This window comes from Schistocerca nitens, chromosome 4, assembly GCF_023898315.1.
Source record: "Schistocerca nitens isolate TAMUIC-IGC-003100 chromosome 4, iqSchNite1.1, whole genome shotgun sequence".
Lineage (NCBI taxonomy): Eukaryota > Metazoa > Arthropoda > Insecta > Orthoptera > Acrididae > Schistocerca > Schistocerca nitens.
This window is the reverse complement of record NC_064617.1, coordinates 360,145,602-360,172,472: the sequence shown is the minus strand read 5'-3', so window position 1 is coordinate 360,172,472 and position 26,871 is coordinate 360,145,602. Positions and strand designations below refer to the sequence as shown.

Here is a 26,871-nt window from a genome sequence, read left to right as displayed (position 1 = left end):
CTACAAACATAGAGCCAAATGCCTGTTCATATGAATGTATGTTCCTCTATTGCTATTCGTAAAACGAACCCCATATAATGCAATCAGTCTGTAGAATTTAAGGTTTGTTCTTATTTTGTGTTTCTACTAAAACGTAGAAGCTTTCTTTGAAGGACTGCATTGAAACTTAACAATTCTTGCAACACGAAGAGTGTTTAAAAAGTAAGCAGAAATTTATAATTTTGTGTATTGTATTAGTCCGAGTTGCACTACTTTTTTGTCACTGTCTTCGTAAACATGCCTCAAAAGTGAGTGTTCAGTGTTATGGATATTGGGTGTTTACTGTGTTGTCAGCTGTCAGAAAGGTTACATGTGTTTTGTATAAAAATAAATTAGAGAATCTGTATTAAATTTTGTTATAAGAATGGAATAAAGTGTATGAAATTTTTTGAAATGGTAAGTATTGCTTTTGGTGAGCCTGTCATGAGTAAACCAAGGGCAGACAAGTGGAATAATAATTTCAAAGCAGGCCTTAAAGGACAACGGTTTTACAAGCATGGATGAGATTAAAAATGCACAGTTAAGAGACCTATAAACTATCCCGAAGCAACAGTTCCTGAAGTGTTTCTGGAATTGGAGAAAGCACTGGCATAAGTGTATAGTATGTAATGGAGAATATTTTGAAGAGGATAACATTGCTGTAGATCAACAAATAAAGTTCTTACCAAAAATTAATATGTGAACGCACCTCGTATGTCAAGCTTTGTGCTTAGAAGTCCAGAATCGGTGTACATGGTTCAAATGGCTTTGAGCACTATGGGACTTAACATCTGTCGTCATCAGTCCCCTAGAACTTAGAACTACTTAAACCTAACTAACATAAGAACACCACACACATCCATGCCCGAGGCAGGATTCGAACCTGCGACCGTAGGGGTCACGCGGTTCCAGACTGAAGCGCCTAGAACCGAACGGCCACCCCGGCCGGCCGGTGTACATGTTTCCAAAGAAATTTCAATAGTATTTACAATAGCTACTGCGCACATCTTTTAAGCAATATGTCTTAGAATCAAGTGAATAGTGACCGAGATAGAGATTTAGTGTTCCATAAGCATCATAGGTCTTACGTTATTTTGAAACTGTCTATAACGATGGGTTTTCTCCCAAAATTATTAGTTTTCCTTCGTGGCGATTCCAGTAAACCATGCGGCTTACTTTTCCATTCCTTACTTACGCGTCCTATTAGGTGAGGCTGACGTTTGCATAAGTTGCAGACCTTTGATTGGGACTGGTAATATTAGCCAACAGTTCTTTTTGGGTCGCCTCTTTAATACACGCTGTAATAAGGTGACCATCCGTCCCGTGTTTTTCTTTTTTTTCGGGACTGTCCCGATTTTTGTGTGTCTGTCCCGAATTTTTTCAACGCAGCTCGAACAGCTAATGGGCAGTCAGAGACCACGGCAACTGGGAAAAAGTCGCACTCGAATGCATTCGCGCGGTCGAAACGGTTCTAACTGTAACTCGAACAGAAGAAGGAAGAAATCTGCATATTTTCTGATAGCCATGGAAGAGGCAGAGGAGGTTTTATGGCAAACATGCAGACGAAATGCAAAGAAACTCGAACAGACGAGCAGTAATATACGCTCTCGTTGACTTTGGCGTCGCCAAAGCAGTGTATGCTGGTCTCTAGAATACTACCATTTGTCATCTGTGTGCGCCATATTATATCAGATTGAATTTTGTGTTACGTCGTGTTATGGTATATTACGTTTGATAAGTTTAGTTGTTTTTCCTCGTCAACAACAATAACAATACTTCTTCGCAAGAATGAGTTCAAAGAAGGGCAAGTGCTCCTTCAATGCACAATTGCAGAAAGAATTTCCATTGTTCCATAAAAACACGGGAGAACTGCCGGATATCAGTAACTTCCTGCCACGATATTTCGGCGCAGAGTCTTCTGGCCATCTTCACGTGAATGCCACTGTAGTAGTACTGGCGACTACGCGCTGAGCTCCGCTATTTAAAGCCTTCTGAGGTGACACTGCGCATGCGCAACTCAGCGTGCGCGTTCATAACGGCTCCGTGCGCTGCGCCTCGCGCCCTCCACTGTGAAAGCCTGGCGTATCGGTGTCAGGTCGATTTCCATCTTTATGCAGATAACTACGTCGACTACGAAGTTTCTCTATAACAGGATTCCAAGCAGAGTTCAGCTGATAACCGCTATCTCGATTGATGAGAGTCTCGTTGTCAGACAATCTTATTTCCACAGCTTCATTGATAATCGAGCTCCAAAAGTTTGATGTATGGGCCAAAATTTTTGTGTCGTTGTAATTCATGGAATGGTCTGTGGAAATACAATGTTCGGCGATTGCGGACTTGGTGGGTTGGAGAAGGCGAGTATGCCGTTGGTGTTCCACAATGCGTTTCCATTCACCAGTGACATTAGTTCTTCGGACTGAAAAGGAAAAGTGAGGTGCAACACATGTGCTTCTAGTTTCTCACTAAGTCACAGTGGACGTGGTGATATACAACTACATTTAAAAAGTGACAAACATAAAAGAGCAGTCTCTGAAGCAGCGTCTAGTGCAACATTAAAGTCATTTTTTACATCAGAGGAACTTTGTCGTCAGGAGGAGAGGTTAGTTGCAACTGAGGGTGTTTTTGCGTATCATACAATTCAGCACAAGCATAGTTTCAGATCTATGGACTGTACATCGAAGCTTCTTCAAGCGACATTAGAGCCTAAATTTGCTTGTGCACGTACAAAAACAGAGGGCAATAATTGTGAATGTGTTAGCTCCTCATGCATTAGATATGTTGCGACGTGATTTAGAAAAAGTGACATTTATTTCACTTCTGACGGATGCATCTAACCACAAATAGATTAAGGTCTTTCCTATCCTCGTCAGATATTTTGATTACAAAACTGATGTAAAAGTAAGATTATTACAATTAAAATCGTTGCCTGGGGAAACATCTACTATTGGGAGTGGCTGTTTAACAAACTGCCTCAGAAAAAACAGCCTAGAAGAAAAAGTTGTTGGACTGTGTGCTGATAACACTAATTGCAATTTTGGAGGTGCTGAAAGAAAAGGTCAGAATAATGTTTTTACTAAACTACAAGTGGAACTCGGTCACAGACTAATAGGGGTTGGTTATGCTGCTCATATACTGCATAATACCGTTCGAGCAGCTACTGATATTTTGCCTGTAGATATAGAAATGGTAGTTTCCAAAATATTTCTGTATTTCAAATCATACACTGTGAGAGTTGAAACTCTGAAGGACCTTTGCAGCTTTGTTGAAACAGATTTTGCAATGATTTTGGGTTATGCTCAAACAAGATGGTTAGCACTGTTGTCTGCTGTTGAGCGAGTCATCAAAACGTTTAAACCACTAAAATCATGCTTCCAATCAGAAAAAAGTGTCCACTGTTACTTCAAAACTTCTTTTCAAAACCCTTTGAAGTATGGCTATACTTTGTTCACAGTCAGGCTTCATCATTTCATGAAGCAGTTAAAAAAGTTGAAGGACAGACAGTCACTATATTTGAAGTGGCTGATTGTATTAGTAAGTTGAAAACTACATTGCAGTCCAAAATTGAAGACCAGTTTCTTCCCTCAAGAGTTAAAACAATTCTTGAAACTCTTGAAGCAGTGGTAGGTCTGCTTCCAGCAGAGGTAAACAGTTTTCATGGTGCTCTATTATTTTTCTATGAAACTGCTCTATCCTATTTTAAAAAGTGGACTGAAATAAGTTTCCAGAACTTGGACTGCTACAATTGGGTTACCTTGAATCAGATACCTGTATGGGATGACATTGAAAGAACTTCTTCTCTAGTTAGCAAAACTGTGCCATATGTTCAGTTTGCAGAAAATGTAATGTATGATGAGTATGTCAGTGTCAAACAGTTTGTAACCACTGAGAAAAATCATTGAATGGGCTGCTAACAACACTGTTCCAGGTCAAAGATGGGTTGAGATGATTTATCATTTCAGCCAGAATCATGCGCCATTCTCAAATGTACTCAAGCTAGTGGAGTTTCTTTTCTGCCTTCCTGGCACTAGTGCTGCTACTGAAAGGGTATTTTCCCACATGAACAATATATGGACAAATGACAAAACACAGTTGGCTGTAGAAACCATGAAAGAAATGTTAGTAAGTAGATTAAATTATGATGAAACTTGTGTCGAGCTTTTTCATATGTTGTTGAACGATACAGACTTGGTAAACAAAATTCACAGCACTGATAAATACAGTTGCCCTAATCACACTCATTCATCTTAGAAGGTATTAATAAAATGTAAATTTGCTTTTCTTTGTAACTAATTTAATTGATATTTTGTATTTATTACATTTAATTGAAACCTTCTTCTCATATAATAAATAAATAAATAAATATAGCCTATTTTGCAAAATTTTTAATGTGTCCCGGATTTGGGCCTATGAAATATGTTAATGTCCCGAATTTGAGTCTAGAAAATATGGTCACCTTAGCTGTAAAAACATTAGAGACGATCGAACGCTCGTTACTCCCCAAATACCTCCTCTTCTTCGTATTCTGCATATTGTCTTGCAATGGTAGACGATTATCCATCACTTCCAGACATCAAAGTACATCATTAAGTATACAAAGTTAACTCACTGACACTGGCAACTAAGATCCCACAAACAGAAACGACGTATATCACTGCACGCCGATCTACACTGCTAGACAGATACTGGGCAACAGATTTTGGGTGTATGTCATATGGGATCATATTCTAGGACAACTCATCAAATTGAGCAAAAGTTTTTAGGGCACAAAAGCGTGTGATAAGAATCATTTGTCGTGCAAATTCTAGGACATCATATAGAAACCAGTTCAAGAAACACTGCTTCTCAGTATATTTATTGCTTAATGAAATTTGTTGCAAGTAACACATCTCTATTTCCAACCAATAACTCAATACATATTATCAATATTAGGAATCAGAACTATCTACAGAAAGACCTAAAATCACTTACCTTGGTCCAAAAAGTGGTCCAATAATCAGGAACACACATTTTCAATAAACTGCCAGCAACCATTAAAAACTTGGTTTCAGATAAAGCACGGTTTAAACAGAGTCTGAAAGACATTTTGATAGGCCACTCCTTCTACTCTATAGATGAGTATCTTAACAGAGACCGTTACGCCAGCTTAAGTAAAAAATGTCTGTTAGATTTCAGTTTTGACAGCACTTGGTCACAACAGTCAAGATTAGGTATTTTGTCTATGATAAATTTATTAGTAGTGCATAACAATGTCTCATTCTGACAATGTGTTAATTCTGTAAATGTTAGCTGTTCCAGTTTACTGCGTTGTATTCACCTATTTCTACAATCCCAGGGTAGTAAGTATTATATTTAAATGATTTATGTTTTTACGTTATACTTTCTGACATGTTCTACACCCACGAGAATCATCTCATTATTTGGGTCTATGGAACAAAAACTGAATCTGATCTAATCTAGAACCACCTTTGAATGATAACTACTACAACCCCCAAGTATGACTCACACATCGATCCTGAGGATAAGATTAGAATAATTACTGCATGCACAGGGACATTCAAACAATCATTCTTCCTCTGCTCCATATGTGAATGGAACAGGAAGAAAGCCTAATAACTGGTACATTGTGATGTACACTGTATACATGTAGATGTAGATGTAGATGTAGAAAGATATTTAGATTATTTCCATAAAACTTATGAACTGTTACACATTTCATTAAATCTTCTAACGGCAAAATACTCTTTTATTGGAGAATATTTGTCACAAAATAGGATAAAAGATATGTATGAAATGTAGACAAATTGTAATATTTCCTTTATTTGATGATATAGTTATACACTTCTAATGGATGCTTAGAAACCAATTTGGTGATCAGGAGACAATGTTTTCATATTTGTGACTGGTCGTTGATGTGAGCAAAATGAGGAAGTTGTTAAGAGTGTGAGATATTTGGCCACATGATCGTGCAGATGATGTTCTCGTCTGATGTGTTGATTTGAAGTGTCTAATTTACGTGTCGATAAATTTTAAAAAGTTCCCTTAATAGTGAACATTTTTCCAGAGGACAGGTTGCTATCTTAATTTTTGTTAGTAGAAGTAAATGATAAAATTTGTTTGAGATAATAGTTTAATTAAAAACTTTTCAGTCAAATAAATATAACAGTTTCAAAATTCAGTTACATTTGTATGAAAAAATGCACATACGGCGTTCAAAATAACTAAATTCTAAACAGCTTATCAGTTTGGACTGTTTATACAATTTGTGAGTAAGTCTATAGGATACTTGAACCACCAAAGTGACTCTGGTGTTAGTATATGGTATATTATTAAAAAAAACATTTATGTACATGGAATTCTATTCTTCAGTGACACTTGATCTTCAGCAGTATGAGTAACAGAAGTACGCCACATAATTAAAGATAGTGAAAGGTGTTGGGTTCACTCGTCTGTTTGTAGCCAGTTAAGGTAACTACTGCACTGAAACATATCACGCACTAGTTAGTCATACTACGAAAAGTTCTTCCAAGCTACAACTAATATATTATATGGTTAGTACCCTATAAGGGCTATTATGGCACATTTATTTCTTTCAGTAATGCTGCAAGCCTCTACTGACAATTGCGGCTCAGAACGTTGAGCACCCTATTCTTAGACACACTGTTATAAAAATTCTAGTTTATTAAGCACAAGATAGAGTTCTTTGTACTAAAAATGGTAATATACGTACACAACAAATAATTCGTGTGCGGAACTCAAACGAGTACGCCATTGAATCTCTTTAGGAGCTACAAATAGATTAATTATGGCAGTCTTGTAGCTGCTTGAAATAAATTTTCAAATGGCGCTTTCATACTTCTCTACTATAAATCAAATTCTTTAGTGACTACAATACTTATTTCAGTCTATTCTGTTGTGAAAATAAACTTTAAAACATGGATCCTCAACGTAAAGAGACCCTCAGTCTAATTATATGCCATACATTGTGGCAATACAGACACAGGCTAAAGTCTTGTCTGTGGAACAGCAGACCTGTTTTTGTTTCTGTGCACTGTCTTGGATGCAGGCAGATGTCTGTATTTCTTATCGCCTTTGGAAAACAAGTCAGCTCTTTGTCTCTTCTTCTGCGACAGGTTTCTTCTTCCTCAGTGCAGTTATTATCAGTTCCAGCGTCCACGGTATTACGCAGAGCATCATTTGGACATTCAGAGCGTGGATACATATGGGGTAACTATCCGTAACGTCACGAATGAGCCCTGTGAACAGAAAAAAGTGTGAAATAATTTTTGTATCCTTCTGAAAGAAAGACGTACTGGGCTAGCAAGGTGCGTAGAAGAGCTTGTGTCAAGTTTAGGAGGTAGGAGAGGGGGACAGACAGAAGTCTTTCTCAGAGAACTCACTAAGTAAGAGCACCGCCCGTGAAAGATAACGTTTTGGGATCGGATTCACGTCTGCGACACAGTTTTAATCTGACAAGAAGTTTCCAACTATCACCAAATCGGCTGCACAGTGAAAGATTGATTCAAAAGTAACAAGAGTTTGGATGTATCCAATTTAATACCAGGGATACATAGTAAATTACATTAAGCAACAAGAGCAGTGTCAAATGATATGGAGATTGCACTGAAGTTGACGAAAGGGGTAATCATGCACCAAAGGTATTCAGACAAACTACTGAAGATGTTTAGATACTGACCATTTGATAGACACTGCTAAATAAATACTGGTGTCGACATTTTTATGCATTACAGCCTCTGCATCCATATTACTCCTGATGTTTTCTGATGTCATATATCCTCTTTCCACTGGATCAGCCTTTTCTTATATTTTGAACTCTACCAAAAACTTACTTGGTCTGCGTAACACCCGTTCGTGTAGCTGTGTGCCTTACCCATCTTCATTTGACTTGCGGTCATAATTACATCTTCCATTCCACTGTGTTCTCCTATCATTTTGCTTTGAATTTTTCGTTTTATTTGTCTGCCTATTGTAACGGAACATATTAAAGGCTTTACTTTAATGAAGTATGCGATCCCTTCCAAATTCAACCAGTTTAACGAGTATTTATGATTATAGAAAAGTTATTGTGTATGTTAACAATGATTGCACAACATGTCTCCATAAACAGTCAACCCATTAAATTATACTGAATAACTAACCCACACAAAAGTTAATATCACTTGATCACTGATACAGCAAATGTCATCATGTAAAAACACTAAGTTCATCTTAAATAATTAATATGAAGTACGAGAAATAGTGGCCAACTTACGTATTTTGGATCTCCTTAAATAAAAATCGCCCAGTGAAACCTATTTGTTCACTAGGAGCGTTTTCACTCAGTATTCACGTAATCAATCCTATTTTAGACGAAAACCTATGTAATTCTTCATAATTCATGTTACTTACTTATTTATGCAAATTAGAGAAGTCAATTGACAAACTTCTAAAAAACGACCTTTTTGTAACAAAGAATTATTCTGTCAAGTCAACAAATCTGTCTGTCATTTTAATAACATGTTAAATTATGTCACTCGATGCAAATTAATAACTTTTCTGCACAAATTATGATAACAGATGTACATGTGACTCATAAACTGTATCTCTTTTTAGTAGTTCTTTGACAATGTTATAAATACAAGCAGCTAGAAGGGTCGAGAGACCAGTCGGAGGCAGTCGGGGCAGTCGGAATGTCACTTTGGTGAAGTGTGTTTCTGTGTTATTGTTTGGCAAAACAATGAAAAGAACATGTAAAGGAAGTACTACTTTGTGTTGTGTTATGGTCTTTGGTGGACAGTGGAATTAATATGGCCACTAAAGTAATAAATATTTGATGTTTACATACGTGTTGGTTTCGCTCGTTCTTTATCATCAAAAGCACATGAAAAACACGGAACCTCATGTGTTTACCCTAGACAACCAAATTTAGAGCCAGCATCAGCATCGAGACACAGCAGCGATCCAGCAAGCAGCAGCGATTACTACAATACAATGCATTGTAATGGCGCCAACCTAACATCAAGTGCTAACAAGCTCCGTAAATTGGAGTGAAATAGTGCGTTTACAGCAATTAGCGATATCAACGACGACCAGGTGGACCATTACAAAAGTGGGGGCTCAGCCGGGATCTTTAAGTGCATCGATGATAATAGTGCAGCGATAAATTTCGTAAGTGCTTAGCATTCCAAAAAAGTTTATTTGTGCAGTGTGTCAACAGTGAAAATATGTCAAAAATAAATAAATAAATTGTGTTTGTGCGACTACGAAAAACTATCATCAAGATTAACGTCTGGATTATGTCAATGGAATTCATCAATTAAGACTTCTGCTTCGATAAAACTGAATAGAAGTGAAGAAAGCCAACAAGAACACCGATCACGACATCATAGCATAAAGCAAGGTATTTTGTTGTTGTCATTTAAAATAATTAATAGTGAACATGTCTCTACCTGAGAGTGATGAGATCGTAGGAAATGTAAAAATTGAACCAGGGGATGGTGAACAATTAAACTTAACAGAGTGGCTAGCAGGGTTTGCAACTCAAATAAGCTTGCAACTTAAACAATCAAGTGAAGAAAACACAGATAGACTGGATAAATTAAGTTCGGATTTTAAACTATTAAGTACTCATCTCAATGAGAAGTGTGAGGAAATTAAAACTACCATCAGTAAGGACACTAGAGAACAGTTGATACACTTCAGAAAAGAATTTCAAGTTAAAGTTGAAAGTTTAAATGAAAACATACAAGCTAACACAGACAGCATTGCTGTCATCTACAACAGAGTAGATACTGAAGTTGAAAGATTAGATCAGAGAATAGACAAAACATCAGAAAACCTTAAACAAGAATACAACCTGTACACCACTAATGTAGATACAAAAGTAGAAAATATACACACTAAATATACACAATTGGAAGATGCATTAATGTCAAAACAAATGTTTTACAATCAAAATACACTGTATGGGCACATCCAAGTGAAATGCTTTCCTGGTGAAAATCTGCACCCTATTGACTTTATTCACCAATGTAAGGATATGTTTGTTGTAGGAATGTCAGACAACATAAAAATTAAGTTAGTAAAACGGTTTCTAGAAGGGGAGGCCCTATCCTGGGCAAATGAGAATAATGATTCTTGGAATACGTTTGAAGAGTTTGAATCCAAATTTATTTGTAAATTTTGGTCACAGTCCATACAAGCCAGATTAAAGTCAGAATTTCTAAATGGACCAGTGTATAGAGGGAAAGTTGGGGGAATGCAAAAATTTTGCAGAGATCAATTGAAAAAACTTGCTCACTTAAATAGTTCTTTTGATATTATGACACAAATTGATGTTTTAAAAAGAAGATTACCAGAGAGACTGCAGTGGGAATTGGTCCATGGACCAGACGATTCAATGGAAGAGTTCCTGAAATTTGTAGATAGATTAGATAGGGCCTTGGAAAGAGAAAATAACCAAAGTTTTGGCTCTGGCAACAACCAGTATGGGGGGTGGAACAGGAATGTAAATAGAGATTATTATGGGAGGAGAGACTTTGAAAATTCTGGAAATAATGCTCCAAATAGGGGAGATAGGAGATATGAACATAATTTCAGAAACAATACACAGGAGGGAGGATGGAGGAGAGATAACAGGAATGATAGAAATAGGTATTGGGGAAGAGAACAAGAGAGAAGGGGGTTTCTTGAAACTAGTGAACAAAATGGTAACTACAAGCAGACAGACCGAGGGAACCAGCCGGGAAACGGTGGACAGTCCCACTAGATGTCCGTAGTTTTGGGGCTAGACAATATTATGACAGGACAACACATAACCGAACCTGGAAAAGGAGAGGATACAATATAAAGAGTAAATACCATGAAAATACTGATGTTGTTAGAATGAATAAATTAGAATTTAATAAAAGGTTTTGGGATACTATGAGTAAAAGTGATACAGTTAATAAAAACTGTGTTCAAGCACAGGTAGTTAGTGAAAGTGCAGAAGTTGAAGGTATTGCAGAGTTCCATAGTTGGGCTGAAAAGGATACTGGTGTGAATAACAAGTCAGACACACCACAAGTAGAATCTATTTTGGGGGGTTTATTTGATAAGAAGGGGGATGACGATGTGTTTAATGGAGCCAAAGACTCAATTGCTGAGATTCAGATACATAGGGGGGAAACTGAAGATGGGGTTGTTGTGGAGGAGGAGGAAGAAGTAATAGAGGGACATTTAAATAATGATCCTAAATCAAGTGATGTTATTGATGAGAGTGTGAAGGAAGAAATAAAAGTATTTGTAGAATTGAAAAGTGATGATGAGATAAAGGTAAGTGATGTGACAAACATGGGTAATAATGAGGTTAATTTAAGTGAAATGCAGACTAGGGAATGTGTATCTGAGGACAAGCTATTGCCTATTGGGAACTATGAAACACTAATCTATGAGAATGGTAATAATAATAATATTAAAGAAAATATAAAGGGATGGAATGTAAATGTGTGTTTTCAAGGAAAAGGGGAAAAGTTTTTAGAAGTTTTGTGGAACAACTATGGAAACTGTATAAACAAAGATGCCTTTTGGAAAGAATTAGCAAAGGTAAGTGCAACCTTGTATCCTATATGGTGGATAAGAATCCGTAGTGGACTTTATAAAAAATGGGGTGAAAACAATAATTTGTTGAGTGGCAACACAGTGTTAAGAGGAACAGATGAAAACAAAGGTTTATGTTTAAATGTCAATGCTTTGCAAACAGAGAGGGATGTGTCTAAGTGTAGGAAAGAGACATTAGACTTAGGAACTAAAGAAATTGAATATGATCTATTGTTTGAAAACACTGAAGTAGACAAAGATGTTGAGCTAGGTTATCTATATGTTAAAGTAAACATTGACATTTGTCCATTTGAAATAAAAGAAAGCCCACATCCTAATGCGTATAGACTGATCTTTCCCAGATCAAGAAGGTTATTTGGATTAAGAAACATCACCGAATTGAAATCATATAAACATGATTAAGCACATTTCCCTGTTTGAATACAGTTACTTACCCATTTTCCATAAAGCATGTGATCAGCAAAGATTTTTACTGGGTGTGTCAAATAGCAACTACCACTACAGACCCTGGAAAAGTTCCAGATGTCTGAGACAATGTTTTTATATTTTTATTGTCACTATTGAATATTAAATATTGTGATATCTTCTTTACCTGCAATGGGCAAGAAGGTGACCAACATTTATTACTTTCTTTTTGTATTGTTGAATATGGGACATACTTGCACCAAATATAAAAGACAATGAAAAAATTGTTGTGCAAGACCCATCATTGTGTTACTATTGTTTTCTTAGGCATAAGATTTGTGGACAATTTTCTACAGCTAATCAGATGTTCACCAAGTTTGATGTTTGTGTTATGTTGTGACCAATTTAAGTGTCCAATTTTGGTATTCATATGTTCTTGTACTATCTTGACTATGTGTCTCAATGGGAGACAAGTTTTTTAAAATATTTCATTTTCTTTTTTTTAAATGCATATTATATTCATACATGTGACTTCTCTAGTGTTTGTGTTTATATATCATGTCCATACTTATAATTATGTTCTTTGTTTTCATTTTCTTTATGTGGCTCAAAAAGAGCAGACAGGTGGAATATTTTCCTATGGACATCTGACCTGTCCATCTATGTAATATATTTATGTTCCTTCTATTATCTTGACTAATCTGTGACGCAATGAGAGCTGACTTTGAAATAATTTACATATTTATTTTTTATATATCTTAAAATCGCATGTGATATATTTGTGTCTGTTTTTGATCATTTTCCATGTGGCTCACTGGGAGCAAAGCAACAATTTTTTTACTTTCATATATTATTAAATAATTTTATTATGCTGTCATACTGATTGACATAACACAAAGTGCATTTCAAACAACACAACTAAAATATTTTCAGGAAAAAGTCATTTTGAAATGGTGTAACGGTTGTTGTATACATACACATTATGCATAGTAATTGACACATTTGTCCTAGTCGGCTAATATCATTAACATTCTGTAAATGATATTACCCGAGGGGGGTATTGTAACGGAACATATTAAAGGCTTTACTTTAATGAAGTATGCGATCCCTTCCAAATTCAACCAGTTTAACGAGTATTTATGATTATAGAAAAGTTATTGTGTATGTTAACAATGATTGCACAACATGTCTCCATAAACAGTCAACCCATTAAATTATACTGAATAACTAACCCACACAAAAGTTAATATCACTTGATCACTGATACAGCAAATGTCATCATGTAAAAACACTAAGTTCATCTTAAATAATTAATATGAAGTACGAGAAATAGTGGCCAACTTACGTATTTTGGATCTCCTTAAATAAAAATCGCCCAGTGAAACCTATTTGTTCACTAGGAGCGTTTTCACTCAGTATTCACGTAATCAATCCTATTTTAGACGAAAACCTATGTAATTCTTCATAATTCATGTTACTTACTTATTTATGCAAATTAGAGAAGTCAATTGACAAACTTCTAAAAAACGACCTTTTTGTAACAAAGAATTATTCTGTCAAGTCAACAAATCTGTCTGTCATTTTAATAACATGTTAAATTATGTCACTCGATGCAAATTAATAACTTTTCTGCACAAATTATGATAACAGATGTACATGTGACTCATAAACTGTATCTCTTTTTAGTAGTTCTTTGACAATGTTATAAATACAAGCAGCTAGAAGGGTCGAGAGACCAGTCGGAGGCAGTCGGGGCAGTCGGAATGTCACTTTGGTGAAGTGTGTTTCTGTGTTATTGTTTGGCAAAACAAGGCAAAGAACATGTAAAGGAAGTACTACTTTGTGTTGTGTTATGGTCTTTGGTGGACAGTGGAATTAATATGGCCACTAAAGTAATAAATATTTGATGTTTACATACGTGTTGGTTTCGCTCGTTCTTTATCATCAAAAGCACATGAAAAACACGGGACCTCATGTTTTTTAACCCTAGACAACCAGATTTAGAGCCAGCATCAGCATCGAGACACAGCAGCGATCCAGCAAGCAGCAGCGATTACTACAATACAATGCATTGTAATGGCGCCAACCTAACATCAAGTGCTAACAAGCTCCGTAAATTGGAGTGAAATAGTGCGTTTACAGCAATTAGCGATATCAACGACGACCAGGTGGACCATTACACTATGCAAGTGGTTCCGGACAAGTATTTCTACAGTACCTGTTGCGCAACCCTCAGATACTCAATACATATAACGGGTGCGGCAAAATGATACCGACACGATTTGAGGGATTGTGAAAGATGAGTTCAGGAGTGAGGTGAGGATAGGAATCTTTTCTGGAAACTTCGTCCAGTGACGTTACAGAGTTATACTGAGGGTTTGTCCTAAATAATCATATCATTTAATCAGTAATAATCAAAGAAAGGTAGCCATATAGTGTAATTTTGGGTGCACTATAAAAATCTAAACTCTGTCTGAACCAGCCTCGCAAGGCTGCGTCATCATCAACCAATAGGCGCCACTGGATGTTGATATGGAGGGGTGTGTGGTCAACGCACTCTCCCGACTGTTGTCAGTTTTCGTGACCAGAGCCGCTAGTTCTCAATCAAGTAGTTCCTCAATTGACCTCACATGGGTTGAGTGCACCCTGCTTGCCAACAGGGTTTGCCAGACCCAGAAAGCCAACTATCCAGGTGCTAGCCAAATACGACAATGCTTAACATCGACGATATGATGGGAACCCATGTTACCACTGCGGCAAGGCCGTTGGCGTTATACTATAAGGAGAGATCAAAAAGTATCTGGTTGAGGATGTCGCTGCAGTGTATATGGAACGTATCATATCTCTGATGCAGGTGTATAAACAGCGACATATAACGAGCGATTAGTGTGTCGTTCGTATCTTTCTGATGTGCATGTAGTAAATGCAGTGGTGTGAACTATCGCGATGTTATTACCAAATGTGTGCAAATAGGACCAGCGTACTGTTATTCTTTTTATGGGTGCCGAAGGAAAAACGTCAGTAGACGTCCATCAGAGAATGAAGAACGTGTATGTGGCAGTATGTCTGTCGAAAAACACGATTGTGGAAAGTGCACCAGGAGGTGAAATGAAATGATCGTATGGAATTGTTGGCCGGGAGGCCCCATTCGTGGGAGTTCGGCCTCCGAATTGGAAGTCCTTTTTAGGTGACGCCACATCGCCGAGTTGCGAGTCAATGATGATGAAAGACACACAACACCCAGTCCCCTGCTGGGAATCGAACCCGGGCTCCCTGCGTGGTCGGCGCTAACGCTACCGCTACGCTACGGAGGCGGACTGCACCACGGGGTGTTGCCGCCTGATAATAACGCATGTCCCCATATTGCCAATGTCATAACGTAGAAGTTACACCAACTCAACTGGGAGACTAGCGGGCTCTCGCCCTATAGTTTTTATCTCTCACCATGTGATTATCACACCTTCGGTCCTTTAAAAAAAGGCCTTGAAGTGCCCGCAGTTCCTGACATATGAGGATGTGCAGCAGGCAGTTACAGACTTCATCACGCAGCAGGACACAATGTTTCACCAAATGGGGTTCTCTAGCGGAGTGCTTTGGCGGTATGATTGCCTCAGTGCGAACAGCGTCTTTGCCTGGCTGGAATACTGTTCTTGGGCTGTAGAGCCTTTGGTCGGAAAGTTTCTGATTGCCCCTTATAATTAGTTTAGATTTAGTAAGACTGTGTGGTTGTATTTTATGTATGATTATGCTTGAAAGAGCAAGAAGAAAAAAAATGGTTCAAATGGCTCTGAGCACTATGGGACTCAACTGCTGTGGTCATCAGTCCCCTAGAACTTAGAACTACTTAAACCTAACTAACCTAAGGACATCACACACAGCCATGCCCGAGGCAGGATTCGAACCTGCGACCGTAGCAGTCGCACGGTTCCGGACTGCGCGCCTAGAACCGCGAGACCACCGCGGCCGGCCGCAAGAAGAACTATAAATAAATTCCTCAGCTGTATGAATCATGGTACATAAAATTTCAGTGTGACAGCGTTAGCCATTAACTACTTAATTAAAACCCACACTATGCTGACTAATTAGAGGAAAAAATTTCCCAGTTTTAATGCAGCTACTTCGTTAAAACCTCCGCTTTATCATTCACTGTGGGGTCAGACTGAATGCCTGTACAACGGCTCCTAACAGGGGTAGGGAGGGGGGGGGGGGGGGGGAAGAGGGGTTCATACAGGTATTGCCACCATCCTCACTAGAAAGTTGTCAGCATGCAGATTTCGGATGTATCACTTTTTTTCAGACAGAGTTCAGTTCTCCACAGTTCTCACCCTTGCAACACCTTCTTGCTCTTTCCAATGTTTTATTTCTGCTTTGGGATTGTGTATTAGTGTCAAAATGCACAAAGCCTCATTTTCACCGAGCGAGGTGGCGCAGTGGTTAGCACACTGGACTCGCATTCGGGAGGACGACGGTTCAATCCCGCGTCCGGCCATCCTGATTTAGGTTTTCCATGATTTCCCTAAATCGCTCCAGGCAAGTGCCGGGATGGTTCCTTTGAAAGGGCATGGCCGACTTCCTTCCCCGTCCTTCCCTAATTCAATGAGACCGATGATGACCTCGATGTTTCGTCTCTTCCCCCAAACACTCCAATGTATGATTTTCTTGTCTGTAGCTGGCTATAGTCAGAAGCAATAAGTATTGCGCTCTCTGTCCTAGTTGTAATAGGGACTGACGCTATTCTAATTTTTAACTAAAAGTTTCTATTAACGACTCTCATGAAACGTTACGGGCTGTACGTTTTGTACTGTGAACAATACTGTTATTTGTCGGTGACTTACTTGCTGTGTAGTTCCCACCGTATTAAATAATACAACTACGTTGTTTTCCCTCGTGTCTGTCTACTTATCACTTGAGTTTATTGAAGTTGCTACCCTGGTCCTCCATTATTTTCAACTGAGCAATTATTTCAGGCACAGTCATACACTGTAATGAAAGGCCATGCCTGTAAGTTGGAAATGTATCCAATTGTCAGTTTGCAGTAGTTTTAGCAGATCACCACAGCAGCCGGCAGACTTAGCACATAGATGAAAATAGCATCAGGCATTGAAATAATGCCCATTTCAACAGTGTCGGATGTATATGGGCCAATGCTTGTCACTAGATCACCCTACTAGGAGAAAATGTTTGTACTCTGACGCTGTAATGAGTGGTCTCTAAAGTAATGTTGTGATGTATAGGGGCACGTTCGACGACATACAACGCCCTGAATGCCGTCTGAACCATTGAGAGAATTTCTGCACGCAGCTCGTCCGAGTGCAAATTCATAGTTTTTGCGAGAACACTTCGCTCTCTGCAGCTTGGCCCCTGTAACTTGAATCGCAAATATGCATAGGCTCTTGCAGAATGTAAAACATATGTTTGATGTTGCGCTGAAAGGAAGGAAGATAAAGAGCTTACAAGGCAGATATATGTGCATCACTAACATTGCTTGTCGACACCTTGTCGAACGCTGATGGAGACATTTTGTAGCTTTTGTGTGGTAGATGTGTACTCGGGGGATTGAAGGTACAAGACAAGCAGAAAACTCAGTATTTTGTCCGCTGTAGGAAAGAAATGTAGCGACTGTGCTGAAATACTGCAACAACCGCATTGCATCGTTAAAAGGTTAACCGTTTCAGAAAATAAATTTCGTTTCATTCATGTGAGTAGTTGCTGTTGTGTCAATATAAAATGTTTATTTGACACCACAAACGTTCGTCAAGGCACAGCCACTAAAACAATGAAATTTTAAAAAAGTTGCATAACTATCTGCTACACTACACTATCCTATGCAAGGTTATTCATCTCCGAATAACTGCTTTAACCTACATTCCTCTACATCTGCTTACTGTATTTATCTCTTGGTCTTCCTCTACGATTTTTACCCTCCACGCTTACCTCCAGTACTAAACTGGTGATTCCTTCTCAGAATGTGTCCTATCAATCGATCCCTTCTCCTAGTCAAGTTCTGCCACAATTTCTTTTTTCCTCTATTCTGTTTAGTATCTCCTCATTAGTTGTGCAATCTACCCATTTAGATGGGTTCAGCATTTTTCTCTAACACCACATTTCAAAAGCCTATATTCTCTTCTTGTCTAAACTGTTTATTGTCCATGTTTCACTCCATTCATGTCTACACTCCTGATAAATATCTGCAGACAAGAATTCCTAACACTTAAACCAATATTCGAAGTTAACAAATTTCTCTTCTTCAGAAATACTTTTCTTGCATTTATAGTCTACATTTTGTATCTTCTTTATTTCGGCCAGCGTCAATTATTTTGCTGCCCAAATGACAAAAATCGTCTACTTCTTTAAGTGTCCCGTTTCCTAATCTAATTCCGTCAGCGTGACCTGATTTAATTAGACTACATTCCATTATCCTTGTTTTGCTTTTGTTGATGTTCATCTTATGTTGTCCTTTCAAGACACTATACATTGCATGCAACTGCTCTTCCAAGTCCTTTGCTGTCTCTGACAAAATTACGTCTTCGACGAATATCGAAGTTTTTATTTCGGCTCCCTGGACTCTAATTCCTACTCCAGATTTTTCTTTGGCTTCCTTTCTGCTTACTCAATGTACAGACTGAATACCATCAAATGGTTCAAATATATCTAAGCACTATGGGACTTAACATGGTCATCAGTCCCCTAGACTTAGAACTACTTAAGTGGGGTAGGACGTCAAACGGGCCGACGTGGAGCAGGAGAGGCATCTCAGGACATTTTAATTTCCAGTGCTTACACTTTTACAAATAAATTCATAAAACTTTATCAGCATCACCAGGAAGGATTCAGGATTCACGCTCATTGCAGTGGAAGTTCGAAAATATAACAAAATAAATTTTTTTTACGTGCGAAATTTCATTATTTTTTCACTTACTAATGGCTGCATTTGTTGCTATAGTACACTTATCTTCATAAGTTAGAGAGATTCTTCGAAGAATTTTGCACAGCATACGTACCACACTTCCAGGTTATTTAATTTATGAAAAAACGAATAAGCTGTTATATTTTAAACTTCATGATTAGAAAAAACACAAATTTTATAGTTATTTACGTCAATTTTTACCACAGTTTTTAATAGATTTGGAAAATTCTAGAGTTTCATATACCTTTAAGTATGGTTTGTATGCTGTGCAAAATTCGTCGAAGGATCTCTCTTACTTATGAAGAAAAGTATACCTATAGCAACAAACGCTGCCATTAATAAGTGAAAAAAATGATGAAATTTCACATGTAAAAAAAATTATTTCGTTATTATTTTCGAAGTTCCACTGATAAGAGTGTGAATTCTGAATCCTTCCTGGTCATGCTGACAAAGTTTTATGAATTTATTTGTAAAAGTATAGACAGTGGAAATTAAAATGTCCTGTGGTGCCTCTCCTGCTCCAAGTCGGCCCAATTGACCTCCTACCCCCTTAAACCTAGCTAACCTAAGGACATCACACACATCCATGCCCGAGGCAAGATTCGAACATGCGACAGTAGCATCAGCACGGTTCCGGACTTATGCGTTTAGAACCGCTCGGCCACAACGACCGGCTGAATACCACTGAGGATAGGCTATAGCCCCGTGTCACTCTTCTTAACCACTGATTCCGTTTCATGCCCTTGACTCTTTACATTTGCCATCTGGTTGCTGTAAAAATTGTAAATAGGCTTTCGCTCCCTGTATTTTACGTCTGAAACCTTCAGAATTTCAGAGAGAGTACTCTAGTAGTAGCTGGAGGCAGTGGCGGCTCATAGCAATCATTTCGCATTTATCCCCCAGTCAGATCTTTTCTGGCACCGTGATTACTTCTGCTATCGTTCACTTTCAACTATATCGTTTTTCGCTACTAATATACACTCTATATACGTAAGCAGTTCCCTTACGAAAACAAGCGGCCCACAGGAGCCCGTGCTCTTGGTACGTACCGATGAGTGGACCGGTGGACATTCCTATGATGCCGCTGACAGCCATGTAGAGTCCGTAGGCGGAGGGGAAGCGCTCTATGCTGCAGTACTCGGCGAATACGAGCGAGAAGGTGATGTGGATCCAGCTGCGGAAGAAGCCCAGCACGCCCGTGATCACCGCCAGCATCGTGAAGCCGCTCACGTAGATCATCACTGCGGGCACACACACACACACCAAGAGTCACATTTTCTGCCTGCTCAGTCTTCAAGACTCAAATATTTGGGTTCGCCTGATAAAGACATCAAAATGAAAATAAAAATCTTTAAACATTCACTGATTAGTCATCAAAGGGTTCAAATGGCTCTGAGCACTATGGGACTTGACTTCTGAGGTCCTCAGTCCCCTAGAACTTAGAGCTACTTAAACCTAACTAACCTAAGGACATCACACACATCCATGCCCGAGGCAGGATTCGAACCTGCGACCGCCACGGTCGCGCGGTTCCAGACTGAAGTGCCTAGAACCGCTCGGCAACATCGGCCGGCTGATTAGTCCCCGTACAAGCAAACGATCAAATGTTCTGATGTGTCCAATTACCTAAATTACAATAAATTGAGACGCTATCCGTAACTGCACTTAGCTGTTCATTCCAGATTATCTATTTAATTCAAATGATGAACTCTATAAAACTTACTCTAATGAAAAATAACTGGCAGTTATTACCTCAGCACAAGTTTATACGTATTATTATGTTGCTTATAGTGAAAATACGTAATTACGAGACAGTGAAATGTAGCGAAAATCTCCTATTAACACGACAAATTTTATGTAATTGCGGTATTATAAATAACAATGTAAATGGCTAAATAGCTGGGCAACTAGAGGCGAAATAAACACGCACAATTAAAAAGAATACGTTCGAGTCAGAGGATTAAATAACAGAGTGTTCTGATGTTGTAATAGTGTGTTGCCGACCAAGCTCAGTCAATACGAGAATTAAATGTGCAGTACTGCGAAACGTTTCAGTTGCAACACTAATAGAACACAGATTTCATGGATTACGCATCTATCTTTGTTCACTTACCCCAAACTTAAGTTATAAAATGAAACCTTTTATTAATTCTCTGTACTATTAACTGTACAAAAATTTTTATTATAAACAATATTTTAACTGTGCCATCAGGAGCTAGCGTAAACAAGTTTTTGGGTGAACGAAACTACCAACCTCAGTACACAAATGGGTACGTTTGTTCGTGCAACAACATTTTCTCAGAACACAACGGCATGGGTCATTGTTTCTAATATTACAGAACGTTCCAAGGAGATCTATTCTACTAAACCTGGAAGTAAATGTCACCGGGAACGTCACCTATCAGGCAGAAATTGATGGATTCGATACTAATATTGGTCTCTTCCAAAGTCAGTAACCACTGCGACTTCGCCCCACTGTTTGCCGGGCTAGGGATATCTGCTGAACAGTGACAAAGAGATTGTTCGTCCTCGAACAGAATTACTAGTTTTTTAGTTTACTAAGTATATGTAATTTTAATCTTTACTTTGCGAGGCTTTTGCTTTCAATTGTTAATTTATTCTGAAAAAAGCTGGTACTATACGAGCGAGGTCACTGCAGTCTCTTTAAGGGCAGGATACAATACGTGCTTAGTTTTCTTTGTCCTTCACATTATTTAACTTCAGTAATTTTAGCTCAGTCTTTGCCACATAATGGCCTGCGCTCCGTAGTAATTTGATGTGGTTTGCCTCATTTTATTTTCATTTTGTTTATTGCCATTGTGTGTACACCAACTGATCAGATCTTCTGGACACCCCCATGTAATGTGGAATTGTGCACTAGATATGACGAGATGCGGACCTACGAGTATAAAAGGAGGCTGGGAGAGTTAGGTTGTTAGGAGAGAAGCGGTAATAGGAGAATGGTGAGTTCAGTGACTTCGAAGAGGGACTAGTCGCTAGATGTCACCTGAGTAACAGATCCATGAGGGACATTTCAACCCTTCTACAGCAGTCCAAGACAACTGATCATTATGATCTGCCTGTGACATGGAATCGCGAAAGAACTACTACAGCTAAAGCAAGACAAGGCACACCTCAGGTACTGACGAAGAGGGACCATCGTTCATTGTGGAGAGTGACTGTAAAAAATAGTACGAATTCGCGGGAAGGAATGAGTAGTGAGTTTGAAAGCGGTACCAGCAATCCAGCTAGCACAGTGACTGTGCGTAGAGAATTAAAAAGAACAGAGTGCAGTGTCGGAGCAGCTCCTCATAAACTACAGATCTATGTAGTTAGTGCTAAGCGATGTTTGAGATGGTGTAAAGAGGAACGCCACTGTACGGTGGATGACTGGAAACGAGTTATTTGGAGTGATGCATCGCGCTATACCCTACACGATCGAAGCGTTACGATTTGGCGAATGCTTAGAGAACATTACCCGCCATCATGTGTAGTGTCAACAGTGAAGTACGGAGGAGGTAGTGTCGCGATATGGGAGTTTCTCTTGGTTAGCGTGTGGTTTATTGTACTTAAGCAGACGGTGAATGCAGTAGGAGATGACCACATTTTACAGCTCTGTGTATTGCGTACAGTCGAGGAACAGTTAAGAGGCAATATTTTTATCAGCATAACAATGCACCCAGATACGAGTCACATCTCTGGCGCAGTGGTTTGTGGACGATAGCATTACTGAAATGGATTGGCCTGTCGAGAATCCCGACCTGAAACCAAAAGAAGCACATTTAGGATGAGTTGGAATGTGGACTTCGCTCCAGACCCCAGCGTCAAACTTCACAATTTTCTCTGGTCTTGGCTCTTGAAGTAGAATGGACTGCCAATCCTCCACAGGCATTCAGACACGCCACTGAAAGTGTTCCAGTAGAGCTGCAACTATCATAATGACGCAGGGAGGACACACCCATATTAATGTCCAATAATACACTGAGATGACAAAAGTCACGGGCTACCTCATAATATAGTGGCGGACGTTGTTTATTCCGGCTTAGTGCTGGAAATCGACGTGGCATTGACCGAACAAGTCGCTGAAAGTCCCCTGCAGAAATATTTATTAAGCCATGTTGCTACCGTAGCCGTCCGTATTTGGGAATGGCTGCAAACCATCTCGAAGAGGTTCAGTTGGACCAGAAGAGCGAGTACATTCCCTGTAAACACAACCCACACTGTTATGGAGCGACCAGTAGCTAGCCTTGTTGATAACCTGGGTCCATGGGTTCGTGGGGTCTGTGCCACTTTCGAACCTTATCATCAGCTCTTACCAACTGAAATCTGGGCTCATCTGATCAGGCCACAGTTTTCCGGTCATGTAGGGTGCAACCCATAAGATCACGAGCCCAGGAGAGACGCTGCAGGCCTTTTGGCAAAGGCATTCGCGTCGGTCGTCTGCCGCCATAGGCCACTAACGCCAAAATTATCCGCACTGTCCTAACGGATACCGCTGCCGTACGTCCCACATTGATTTCTGTCGTTATTTCACGCAATGTTCATTCTCTGTTAGCACTGGCAAATTTACAGAATCACCGCTACTTTCGGTCGTTAAGTGAAGAATGTCGGCTACTGTGTTGTGCGTTCAATGTGTCATGCGTGTAGTTCCAACTACCATTCCGCGTTCACAGTCTGTTAATTCCCGTCTTGCGTCCATAACCACGTCGGAAACCTTTTCACATGAAACACTTGAGTACAAACGACAGCTCCGCCAACACACAGCTCTTTTATACACTACTGGCCATTAAAATTGCTACATCACGAAGATGACGTGCTACATACGCGAAATTTAACCGACAGGAAAAAGATGCTATGATTAGCAAACGATTAGCTTTTCAGACCATTCACACAAGGTTGTCGCCGGTGGCAACACCTAGAACTTGTTGACATGAGGTAAGTTTCCAACCGATGTCTCATACACAAACAGCAGTTGACCGGCGTTGCCTGGTGAAACGTTATTGTGATGCCTCGTGTAAGGAGGAGTAATGCGTACCATCACGTTTCCGACTTTGATAAAGGTCGGATTGTAGCCTATCGCGATTGCGGTTTATCGTATCGCGACATTGCTGCTCGCGTTGGTCGACCTCCATTGACTGTTAGCAGAATATGGAATCGGTGAGTTCAGGAGGGTAATACGGAGCGCCGTACTGGATCCCAACGGCCTCGTATCACTAGCAGTCGAGATGACAGCCATCTTATCCGCATGGCTGTAACGGATCGTGCAGCCACGTCTCGATCCCTGAGTCAACAGATGGGGATGTTTGGAAGACGACAACCATCTACACGAACAGTTCGACGACGTTTGCAGCAGCATGGACTATCAGCTCGGAGACCATGGCTGCGGTTACCCTTGACGCTGCATCACAGAGGGGAGCGCCTGCGATGGTGTACTCAACGACGAACATGGGTGCACGAATGGCAAAATGAAATTTTTTCGTATGAATCCAGGTTCTGTTTACAGCATCATGATGGTCGCATCCGTGTTTGGAGACATCGCGGTGAACACACATTGGAAGTGTGTATTCGTCATCGCAATACTGGCGTATCACCCGGCGTGATGGCATGAAGTGCCACTGGTTACACGTCTCGGTCACCTCTTGTTCGCATTGACGGCGCTTTGAACAGTGGACGTTACATTTCAGATGTGTTACGATCCGTGGCTCTACCCTTCATTCGATCCCTATTAAACCCTACATTTCAGCAGGATAATGCACGACCGCATGTTGCAGGTCCTGTACGGGCCTTTCTGGATACAGAAAATGTTCGACTGCTGCCCTGGCCAGCACATTCTCCAGATCTCTCACCAAATGAAAACATCTGGTCAATGGTGGCCGAGCAACTGGCTCGTCAGAATACGCGAGTCACTACGCTTGATTAACTGTGGTATCGTGTTGAAGCTGCATGGGCAGCTGTATCTTACACGCGATCCAAGCTCTGTTTGACTCAATGCCCAGGCGTATCAAGGCCGTTATTACGGCCAGAGGTGGCGGTTTTGGGTACTGATTTCTCAGAATCTATGCATCCAAACTGCGTGAAAATGTAATCACATGTCTAGTATAATATATTTGTCCAATGAATACCCGTTTATCATCTGCATTTCTTCTTGGTGTAGCAATTTTAATGGCCAGTGGTGTAACTAGTGTTCGCGATACTACCGGCATTTGCATATGTCCATATCGCTATCTGGTGGCATTTGTGACCTCACTGTACGTGTGTCGGGATACTTGTGATGAGTAGGTCGGACGGCTGTTATGGCAGCTGACCTGTGCGGGCGATGACGATGCAGGCGGAGCCGATGAGGAAGACGGCGCGGCTGGAGAGGCGGTAGCGCGGGCAGGCGCCCTGCAGCGAGAAGGCGACGCGGCCCAGCACGTCGCAGGCGGCGCCCACCGTGACGCAGGCGGCGGCGCCGCGCGCGCCCAGCGCCTGGCCCTGCCCCGCCGCCGACGCCAGGAACAGCGGCAGCAGCGTCGAGAACGTGAAGTCCGAGTAGAACGCCAGCGACACGCCCAGGTTGAGGTTCGTGTACACCGGGTCGCGCAGCAGGCCCAGGTCCAGGAAGTCGTGCACCGACCGCCACAGGCGCCTGTCGGACGTACACAATGAAGCGCCAAAGAAACTGGTATAGGCATGCACATTCAAATACAGAAATATATAAACAGGCAGAATACGGCGTTGCGGTCGGCAACACCTATGTAAGACAACAAGTGTCTGGCGCAGTTGTTAGATCGCTTACTGATGCTACAATAGCAGGTTATCAAGATTTAAGTGAGTTTGAACGTGGTGCTATAGTCGGCACGTGAGTGATGGGACGCAGCATCTCCGAGGTAGCGATGAAGTGGGGATTTTCCGGTACGAGTGTTCTGTGAATATCAAATGGTTCAAATGGCTCTGAGCACTATGGGACTTAACATCTGAGGTCATCAGTCCCCTAGAACTTAGAACTACTTAAACCTAACTAATCTAAGGACATCACACACACCCATGCCCGCAGCAGGATTCGAACCTGCGACCGTAGCGGTCTCACGGTTCCGGACTGTAGCGCCTAGAACCGCTTGGCCACCTCGGTCGGCACCATGAATATCAGAAATCTGGTAGAACATCAAATCTCCGACATCGCAACGGCCGGAAAAAAGATCCTGAAAGAAGGGGACCAATGACGACTGAAGAGAATCTTTCGATGTGACAGCAGTGCAACCCTTCCGAAAATTGCTGCAGATTTCATTGCTCGGCCATCAGCAAGGGTTAGCGTGCAAACCATTCAACGAAGCATCATCGATAGGGGCTTTCGGAGCCGACGCCACACTCGTGTACCCTTGATGACTGCACCACACAAAGCTTTACGCCTCGCCTGGACCCGGAACACCAAATTTGGACTGTTGTATCGAGCGGGTGGACGTGTACGGGTTTCGAGACAACCTCATGAATGCAGCAGGGGACTGTTCAAGCTGGTAGAGGCTCGGTAATGGTATGGGGCATGAGCAGTTGGTGTGATATGGGATCCCTGACACGTCTAGATGCGACTCTGACAGGTGACACGTACGTAAGTATCCTGTCTGATCACCTGCATCCATTCATATCCATTGTGCATTCCGACGCACTTGAGCAATTCCTGCAGGACAATGCGACACCCCACATCTCGAGTTGCTACAGAGTGGCTGCAGGAACACTCTTCTGAGCTTAAACACTTCCGCTGGCTACCTTAGTCCCCCGACATTAACATTATTGAGCGTTTCTGGGATATCTTGCAATGTGGTGTTCAGAAGAGATCTCCACCCCCTCGCACTCTTACGTATTTATGGGCAGTCCTGCAGGATTCATGATGTCAGTTCCCTCCAGCACCACTTCAGACATTAACCGAGTCCATGTCACGTCGTGTTGCGGCACTTCTCCGTGCTCGCGAG

At 40.5% G+C, this 26,871-nt stretch overlaps 1 protein-coding gene across 1 annotated transcript in view; it reads right to left on the bottom strand.

Moving 5' to 3' along the window:
• Positions 1-6,220: 6,220 nt before the first annotated feature.
• The window catches only part of LOC126252770 (uncharacterized), a 259,622-nt gene continuing 238,971 nt past the window's right edge, over positions 6,221-26,871 (bottom strand). The window contains exons 10-12 of the mRNA XM_049953697.1: positions 25,231-25,553; positions 19,975-20,166; positions 6,221-7,271 (exon numbers count right to left, since the gene is read on the bottom strand). Coding sequence (XP_049809654.1) covers positions 7,120-7,271; positions 19,975-20,166; positions 25,231-25,553 — 667 coding nt within the window. The 3' untranslated portion in view covers positions 6,221-7,119. The remainder of the gene's footprint in view (positions 7,272-19,974; positions 20,167-25,230; positions 25,554-26,871) is intronic.